Source organism: Phacochoerus africanus, chromosome 5, assembly GCF_016906955.1.
Source record: "Phacochoerus africanus isolate WHEZ1 chromosome 5, ROS_Pafr_v1, whole genome shotgun sequence".
NCBI lineage: Eukaryota > Metazoa > Chordata > Mammalia > Artiodactyla > Suidae > Phacochoerus > Phacochoerus africanus.
In genome coordinates this window covers 118,109,976-118,119,486 of record NC_062548.1, presented here as the reverse complement: position 1 = coordinate 118,119,486, position 9,511 = coordinate 118,109,976, and the positions used below count along the sequence as shown (strand labels likewise).

The following is a 9,511-nucleotide window of genomic DNA, read 5'->3' as shown; positions in this document are numbered from 1 at the left end:
TGAGGGGAGAAGCTTCCACTGAGGTGAGTGGGCCGCGACTGTCTAAAGCGTGCTGGAGTTAAAGAGAAAGGGAGCTTTGGGGTGATGTCAGGAGACTGCGCAAGGGGAGCCCCAGCCCTCGGCCGTGATGTCTCTGTGCCCCCATCTTCCAGAGACACTTTCTTCCCTTGCCACAGCCCTCCCCTAACCCCCACATCCCGGGAATTACACCCGCTGCCCACACCTGCACCTCTGGCCCTGCTTGTATGGCTTTGGCTCCCCAACCCAGCCAGCCCCGGCTTTCCCTCCTTCCTCTGTTACACTCCAGATCCGCCCAAGGAAGGTTCTCTTGGACCAGCAAGCCTGGGTCCGGTGGAGTGTGACATCTCTCCACCCGGGGCAGGACACACCTGGGCAGTGACCCTGTCCCCTCCAATGACACCTTTAAGTCTGGGAAAGAACTTCACAGGATGGTTTTTTATCAGCAAAATAAGCCCAGTAGCTCCCTCCCATAAGCTGTGGGACCTCCCACCCCCAGCTCAGAGGATACTGGGGTGCTCAGCTTTGGCTTTCAGAGCCAGAGGGCAGCAAAGGCGCCCTCACCTTTCTCCTTAACCTTGGACCTGGAGTCTCAGAGATTGGGTCTGAATTCCATCCCCGCCAGGCTTCCTCCAGGCGGGCTCTCCAGGTGAGCGAATTTGCAACATTGAGCCATCACATAGTGTGCTTTCCACCTCTGGCTTCTCATCTCACATTTTTAGCTTCTCTCTCACATAAAATGTCTAGTCTTTTTTTTTTTTTTTTAATTGTTTTGTTTTGTTTTTGCTATTTAGAGCCACGCCTGTGGTATATGGAGGTTCCTAGGCTAGGGGTTGAATCGGAGCTGTAGCTGCCGGCCTACACCACAGCCACAGCGACACAGGATCCTTAACCCACTGAGCAAGGCCAGGGATGGAAGCCGCAACCTCATGGTTCCTATTTGGATTCGTTTCCGCTGCACCATGACAGGAACTCCAAAATGTCTAGAGTCTTTCCTTTCCCACGGAAATGAACACGTTTCTGCACTGGTCACATTAAGGACCAAGAGCCTCAGAGCTGAAGACACACTGTCTGCTGACCTCTGGGAGGGAATCAGGCCAGTACGCCAGGAGCCACCCAAAATGTTCATCTCCTCCGCCCCAGGAAGTCTCATTTCTGGGAATGTATCTTAAGGAAAAAATACAAAATGTAGGGGGGAAAAGCCAACACATAAAGATATTTATTGCAGCTCTATTTATAGCTAAAATAAAATGCATATATATAGAAACAAACATCCAACAAGAAAACGCCATGCAGCCATTTTTTAAAAAAGACGTCTACATCGACACTGGAAAATATGGAGAAGAGTAGGATAAAAGTTAAATATACATTTACAACTTTGTAAAGAAAATTAAAAGTGCCCATGGCGGGGCGCGGGGGGGGGGGTGCTGTCATTTCCTTCTTTTTCTCAGATTTCCCCTTATAATTTCTTTCGAAGCTGCCAGCAACGTGGTGCAGTCCCAAACCTCCCCCTGGAGTCGAATGTAGAAAAGAAACCTCGAATAACCCTCCCTGAAGCGAAGGAACCACTGGCCAGATCTGCGGGACACCGCGGAGCCGGGAACACAGCCGCGTGGAATGCGGGGGGGGTCTCGGAGGGGAGATGAGCTGTGTGTTCCGGTCAGTCTCTTGGATGGGAGGACAAGGAGCTCGGGACAGTCAGGCAAAGAATCGGGAGAGCAAAGGGGTCGTCGCGTGTGAACAGGCTCTTCCGACCACAAGGCACCGGCCACTGGCAAGACAGTGCCAGGGGAGGAGTGGGCAGCCAGAAGAAAGCAGACCTGGGGGCTCCAGGACCCCCGGCAGCGCCCCAGGGGCTGTCGGGTGCCTCTGAACTGACCCTGCCCGAGCTGACTGCACTCAGGGCGGCCCTGGCACTGCGGGCCAGGCGCGGGAAAGGAGCTTCTTCACGCCCAGCCGAAATAGGCTGACTTCTGCCACCTGGCCCCTCTTCCGCCCGCCCCATGGGCCCAGCCACCCGGAATGACTCCAGCCCCGGGGCTCGCCCTGTCCGGGACCGCAAACATCTCCCAAGGCTCCCTTTTTCAGGCCAAACACCTGGGTCTCCAGGGTCCTCTGCACAGCCCAGGCTGCCCACCGGCCCCCTGCTCTCCTCTGGGTGCCCTTGTGTTTTGGAGACCCCCCCCCCCCGAGAGGGGGATGGTGCCCATAAGCAAAGCCCCCTGGCCTGTCTACCACTGGCACGAGGCTCCCTCCTCTCTCCACTCCACGCTGGGCACTTCTGTGGCTCAGCCCTGGTCAGAATGTGCTTTTCTAGCAAACCCGCCTCACTATAACTTATCTTTGAGTCTCCAGTCAACCAAACCACCCTTTTTTTCCCCCACCCAGTTTACAGTCACTATGGAATGTTCGCGAAGGTGACGTTTTAAAGGGAGGAACCGCAGAGTCTAGACCCAAAGCTAGAGGCTCGCGGTTGGGGCACTTCGCCCCTCCGAAGAAGGCTGCGAACAGTCATGTCAGGGGAAAGGAGACGCAAGACAAAAGGACATTATTACGGTGCTTTTTCTGTTTTTCTTTTTGCACAAAAACAGTCCATTTATTCAAGTGTTCTCCAGCACAAGTACATTAGAAAGGAGCTTTATTATATTTTGGGCACAAAAAAAAAAAAAATATGTGATGAAGGCGGAACTGACAGACTTTCTACATCTGCTGTACGCACTGACCTCTTTATAATTATTTCATAAACAGCTATGTCACGAGCATCACTTACACAGAGATACAACGGGAACCCCGGGAGGCGGGAGTGGGGACCCACCAGGGCCCTCTCACTCGCGCCCCTCCCCAGCGTCCCAGAACCAGACTGTGAAATGTACATTATTATTGTCAATAAATAGAGAAGCAACCCTAAAAAAAAAAAAAAAAAAAATACAGTGGTGAAAGGATGCTGGAACCAGGAAGGAAGAAAAAAAAAAGAAAAGAAAAAAACAACAACGACAGAGAGTCAGAAGAGGAACTGAAGAGAAAGGAAACAGGGCTGGGAGGGGAAGGGTCCGGGGAGTAAGTCCTGCATTTAGCTGCGTGGAATGTGCAGTAAAAGTGCTCTCCCGCCGGGGGTCAAAGCGAAATCGTCTGTAACAGTAAAAGTTATTACCAAATCAGCTACGGATTTTATTCTTCAGTATGAATACATGATTTCCCACAAATAGGTAAGCACCCGCTACTTCAATGCCTCAGCTAAAACACATGAAATCGCTCATTTAGTTTTCAAGTACAAAGTTAAAATGCCTTTTTAATAATAATATATCAGAGTAAAATAATAGTCTCTTTTAAACTCCACTACAAGAAAACAAAACAAACAGTCATTGTCCAGACAGCAGACTTAATTTAACAATATATATTTTTAATAAAATGTTTTAGCACCTTGTTGAGTCACCTCCTCCCTCTGCGTATTCTAAGGAATTTCAGCATTTGGGGGGTTGGTTGGATTCTAGGGCTGTGCAACCAAATCAGTCTGTGAAGTGAAATGGGACTCGGGTGATGCTCTCTGATCCCTGCTCATGTCCTCAGGCCCCGGGCTGGAGGCCCCCCCGCCCCGGATGGAGGAGGTGGGGGTGGGGGGAATGGGGGGTGGGGGGATGGGAGGGTGAGAGAGCCGCCCTCCCACGCCCCTGGGGGGAGGGGGGGTTCCAGTTACTGGAGTCACAGGAGACTGCAGGCCTCCGTTTGGGCAATTTAGTCAGTCGCAAAGGGCCAAGGGCCCCCCCCTCCCTCCTCGTCCTTACTGCCTGCGACCTGCTTGTTTCTCCCTCTCCCCGAACTCTGCTGCCGAGGGTCAGTGGTGAACAGCAGGTCACCAACCAAAGGCCCGCTCGGCCGGGACTCTGAAGTACAAGGGCGCCCTCGCCTCCTAAAGACCTCAGCCTTCCTTTACCAAAACGTAAAGATTTGCGAGCTCCTGCTAGAACAGTGGCATCCACCCTTGACAGAAATCTATTCTCTTTCCTCTTGGATCCTCCGAACACTTGTGGCTAATCCCTGCCTGGGCAGGGAACGGCCAGGAGGGCCATTCCAGCTCTACACCATCCCTCCCAAGGTGGAGGAAAGAGGGCAGGACAACTCCAGGGTCACCTCTAACCACAAGCGCTGGGAGCATCCAGCCTGGACCATGCCCGATGACAAATTCAGAGTCCTCACCTCCTGGGATCCAAACGGGGTCTGGCTAGAAACCCAGTTCTCACCAGCCTCTCTGCTCTGCTGCTGCCCTGACCACAGAAACGACCAGCCCTCGTCAGATCACGGTGCCAGGCAGGCCCCACTGCTCGAAGCCTGCAAGTCTCCTGAAAATGACACCTCTGAAAGACACCAGTGCCAGGGCGTCTCTGCACCGAGCAGAACAGCCACAGGAATTCAGAACCGCCTCCCAGATCCACTTTCTCTCTACTGATGTCATCAGAGACCAAGACCGAGACCAGTCCCCGAACGGCTCCACTGAAGTGGTCCTTCCCTCGCTGCGGTCACAGCCCTGCCTGTGCTGGAGCCGGTGGGCTCTTCCCACCTTGCCGCCCCGGGAAAAGTCAGGGGAGCCGGCCCTCAGCAGCCCACTGCCACCAGCTTCCCTCCCTGCCGGGTCTGCCTGCCCCAAAGCCTAGCGACTCACCAAAAACCCACACAGGCATCTTCGCCAGCCAACCACTCCTGGCCCGTCTCAAAAGCTAAGCGGTCCTGCATGCTCTTTTGGGAAATTTGCTTCCTAGCAGAAGGTTCGATAGCAGGAAGGGTCTGGGGTCTAGAAAGAAAAACGGACAGTGGTACACGGGGCTGTCACCCACTGACTGCAAGACCCCCCAGTCCTCACCCGCTGCACCCCAGCCTTTGGTCAGTCCCCAGGGAAGGGGCTCAGCAGCCACCTGCTGGAGACAAGCTTCCTCCTGGGGCAGGTGACCCAGGGCTCAGTGACCCTGGCCGGAACCCCGGCTACCTCCCCCGGGGCCAGAGCCGCAGGTGTCTTTGGCACCACACTCCACCTGCGGGACGTAGGGGACAGCATCCTCAGGTTCTAGGGATTTGTTAAATGGGCCTGTTCTTCAGAAAGAAGCCCCTCCCTCCAGGGAACAGGCTCCAGAACTTTCCCTAGGCCTCCTTGGTCTCTCCCGCCTCTACCCTCAGCCTGGTGCACAGCAAGGGTAACCATCCCCCGTCTTCATCCCCACACAGCCTCACCCCAGCCTGTCCAGGCACAAATCCCCTTCCAAAGGTGGCCCGATTTCTGTCCCCAGAAGCACCCCCAGGGTTGGAAGCAGACTGTGAAGAGTGCCCGGGCTTGGCCAAGATGGCACAGTCCCAAGGTCCCTGTACCCTACCAAGTTCTGCTGTGGGGCCGAGCCCACGGGTGTGGCTGGAAGGAAAGCTGGTGATTAACTCTCACGCCTGCAAGGGCGCATCTAGCCCCCTCGGGCCTAGTCGGGTCGCTACACTGGGAGGAACAGGTGTCAGACACAACCACCAGGCCCCCACTGAGCAAAGTGCCCGGCCCACGCGGACCCCACAGGCTCAGCCACATCCTCGGCTACCACATGGACCCCTTGGGTGGAGCTTGGACCACTGGGAAGGGCAAACTCCTGCACACAAGCTGCAGACAAGAGGCCCTGGAGAGCCCAAAGGGCTGGCAAGTCTGTGTGCAGAGGACGAGACCATCCCGACCCTGGGGCTGGGAAGACCTTGGCCGGGCCGGCGGGGGGAGGGAGCACCTTGGACTGCCTGCGGCAGCCCTCCTCCCCCACCCTCCTGGAGTGGTGCTGGTGGGCTCCAGGCCAGGAAGATGGAGCCTGGCTGGAGAAGGAGGGGGCGGGGTGAGCACCACAGTTAGGTACAGACTCCAACGAGGGAGGGGCACAGGGACCCCCCCCAGCTGCTCCAGGCCCTTGCGGGAGCCCATCGTCACCACCTGCCATCACAGTGCGGAGCTGGCAGGGAGCAACTGGGGATGATCCGAAAAACCAATCTGAGCAGGAAATGAGTATCGTGGAGTCCAGACTAAGCACCCCTAAAAGGAGGAGGCTGGGGCCGCCAGCCATGAGCTTCCTCCTGAGCAATGAGCAAGGGATTCAAAGCTTGGTTGAAGTTTTGTCACCAACTACTGATTTGCTTTATTCACAAGATGAGGTTCGCGGTCCCATTTTTTTCCGAATGGAAGCCCCCTGGCCAAGACAGCCCTGGATGTCAGTTTCGTTTTGGAAATCGGTAGAATAGGTAGGGGGAGCTGAGGGCTGACTTGACTGGTGCCTAGGGTTGCAGGTCAGTGTCACAGGTTGCTAACTGAAGAATCTTTTGACATCACCAGGGGCAAAAGAGAGAGAAACGCTACCTGCTAGAGGAGAGCACCTGCTAAAAGAAAACCTCCTCCTTTTCCTGCTTTCAGCACCTAGCAACTTCTGGGATTGACAGTCCACCTGCAATCAGGGCAACAGAGGTAAAGAGCTGCAGGGCCGACTCCGCCAAGTCCTGAATCCAGGGGAGAAGCGCGCTGGGAGCTCCCTGGCTGCGTGTGTGTCTGTGCGTGTGTGTGCGCCCACACACACGCACGGGCACACGCGCACATTCGTTATACATCAGTATAGAAACATGTTCCTGTGTGTGCGTCTGGGATGGATTGATTGGTGTGGGGCTTGTCTGCAGTGGGGCCCGAGGCTCAGCACTGAGCCTCCTTCCCCCGCTCCCCACGACATAATATTTCTTATACGTGACCCTATCTATGTATTTATACAGCGCCTATCACCGTAGGCCCTATCTTTCAAGGGATGCGAACGTGGGCCCATGTGCTTGACAGCACACCTCCCAGCCCTGCCAGTCCCAGGAGGTGCCATTCCCCCCTCCCCTTATAAAATATAAATCTCTATATGCCACATATCTACACCCCATCTATCCAGGCAGGCATCTGCCCATTGGGCCCTCACCCTGGAGCCACCCCTGCTGTCCCTGCCTACCGCCAACGCCAGGCCGCCTGCCTCGGTGGGAAGCGGGACCAAGTGTCGCGCACTTGGGGCTCCAGGTGCTGCTGACTCGAGGTAAGAGCACAGCTATCATCAGACCAAGTACTAGAAAAGAAAGACACAGCACTCCAATCACACACGGGGGGAGAGACGCCCCGTCCTCCCTCCAGCCCTGACACACAACTAGAGAGGAGGGAAGCAGAAGAGAAGAGGGCCGCGCCCGGAAGGCCAGCCTCGGGGACCCCCTGGCCGCCCAGCTGTCGCTGCGCCCAGTGGCCCACCTGGCCCGAGGGGTGGGGAGCCAGGGCACCAGGGCCACCACTAGCGTAGAAGCACCCTGCTCCCCGCACCTTGTTTTGAAACCTAAAGGGAGGAGGGGTTGGGTTTTTGTTTTCTTAAAGAAAATCCGAAAACAAACATAATTATAACCAGAACCATAAGAATAATTATAACAAAAGGTGTCATCAGCCTCCCAGTATAAAACTGCAGCCTTTGGAGATGACCAAAAACATCACGTTCCAGGGGCTGGAAGCCGCCTTGTGCACAGAGGGTGGATGGTGGGGGCCTCATAAAAGAACACACAAAAAGCGACTTAGACAGGAAAGCACCAGTACGTTTTGTATGTTTTTTTATTTGCTCCAGGTGGGGTTTGAACTGTCACCTGCCCGCACTCTGGATTTTTTTCTGATCCCACTGCAAGGAGCCCTCGAATCGGCTAATGTGAGAAATTGGGAGTGAAGACCCCTCATCCTGCCATCTTGCCGAGGGAGTCTCCTTTTTAAAAAAAAAAAAAAAAATCGAAAGGTTGTTATTGCGTGAGCCTGGATGGATCCCACTCGCAGCTTTCCACGGTCCCGACCACCGAATCTCACCCCCTTCGTTTGGCAGGGAGAAGCGGGAGAATGCTGTTCCCAGATTCTCCTCCTTCGCCTTTGGTGAAGCACCAAGGGGCGGGGGGGCCAAACCCCACCTCGGTAACGGCTCACCTCCCAGCTGTCTCCCTTTCTCCATCCTCCGTGGGGAAAACCCTTTGCACATAAGGCAACGTGGAAGCTGATGTTTTTACTCATCTCACTGTTGTAAAGCACCATTATGAAGTCGGGTTGTACAGTAGTTAACAGTACCTTTTATATATATATATCTCATATCTATCATATATATATAAACTGTAAACAAGAGGTAACAGTGGCTTCTAGAAACTGATTTTCTTCAAGGTTTCCTGTGTGGTAGGCACCTGAATACTGTATAAAAGGGTCTTGTATGGTGTTCTCGTCTCTCTGCTGCTAGTTGGGTTGTGTTTTGCATGACCAGGAATGGTGCTGGCAAGACAGCTCAGTGGCTGGGAGGGAACTCTGCCGCCTGAGTGTCTGTTTTCTGTCTCCTGCTTGTGCTCCTATCTGATCAGGCTAGAGACAACAACAAAAGATATATAGTAAAAAAAAAAAACAACCAAAAAAAACAACCAAAAAAAAAAAAACAAAAACCGAAAGAACAAAATCCAATATATAAATTTCTATAGAATTTCCTTTTTTCTTTCTCTTCCATCTTTCTTCTGCAAGGTATGGTTACTATTTTTTGTTACCAATTTTTTTTTTTTTTTTTTGCTGCAATAAACCCTCTTGTTTCAGTCACAGCAAGAAACAAAAACCCAAACAAACAGAAAACCCCTCTGAAAAGAGTAGAAAACAAAAGGTTTCACCCAAAAAAGGGGGGGGGTGGGCTGGGGAGGGAGCTTGGTTTTGTTTTTAAATAGGACTGAAGAGTAACATTGAAAAATCAGGAGATGATGTCCAACCCTTTGTCCAAGGCAAAGCCCTCCGGAATTTCCGCCTGCGTTTTGTTTGTTTTAAATTCCTTTTTCTCTTCTGGGTGCTGATACTTCTCTCCATCTTCATGTTCTTGGTGTTTTGTTGTGTTTTTTGTTTTTTGTTTGTTTGCTTAACAACTTTGTGTCACTACCTCGGTTTGCCCTCACGTCCCTTACACACAAGCAAAATATTCCTTCAGCGGAGCGAAGAGGTGGCGGATGACCGGCACGCTCCACGACCGGCCCAGCAGTCTCTGCCTCGCCAAGCGGCTCATGTTGGAGACGTCGGTATAGTGGACGGGGAAGCCGAACACCCTGCGGAGAGAGGGCAGGGCAGGCGGGGTGAGCGCGCCTGCGGCGTCCTGGAGAAGCGGTTGGAGACGCGGGCGTCCTGGGGGGTTACAGGCAGGTGACCACGACCACTGACTGGCGAGTCACCAGACAGCAGAAAGGCGCGCTTGCCAATTCCGCCCAGAGCCCACGGCCCACCCGAGCCGGGCACCCGCAGCAGGGCTCCCAGGTCTGCATGTCACAGGCAGCCGGCGGGCGGCGGCGGCGGCCCCGCGAGGAGTGAAACCTGCGAGGGAGCCAAACTGGCGCCCGGCGTCAGCCTGCTTGCTCTGGATGTTTGGGTCAATGGGCTCTTTGTTCAGCCAGGCTGCAGTTAACCCGGGGCCGAGGAGTCTGGCCTGCGAGT

The 9,511-nt window shown here is 54.1% G+C and overlaps 1 protein-coding gene across 7 annotated transcripts in view; it reads right to left on the bottom strand.

The window, feature by feature from the left end:
* Positions 1-2,569: 2,569 nt before the first annotated feature.
* DNMT3A (DNA methyltransferase 3 alpha) overlaps positions 2,570-9,511 on the bottom strand; it is a 106,688-nt gene continuing 99,746 nt past the window's right edge. For 5 of the 7 annotated variants that reach the window (XM_047782509.1, XM_047782508.1, XM_047782507.1 and 2 more), the window contains one exon: positions 2,720-9,129. In XM_047782509.1, coding sequence (XP_047638465.1) covers positions 8,988-9,129 — 142 coding nt within the window. In that variant the 3' untranslated portion in view covers positions 2,720-8,987. Of the gene's footprint in view, positions 9,130-9,511 lie in introns of all 7 variants that reach the window. The other 2 variants (XR_007135195.1, XR_007135194.1) reach the window with 2 other exon arrangements.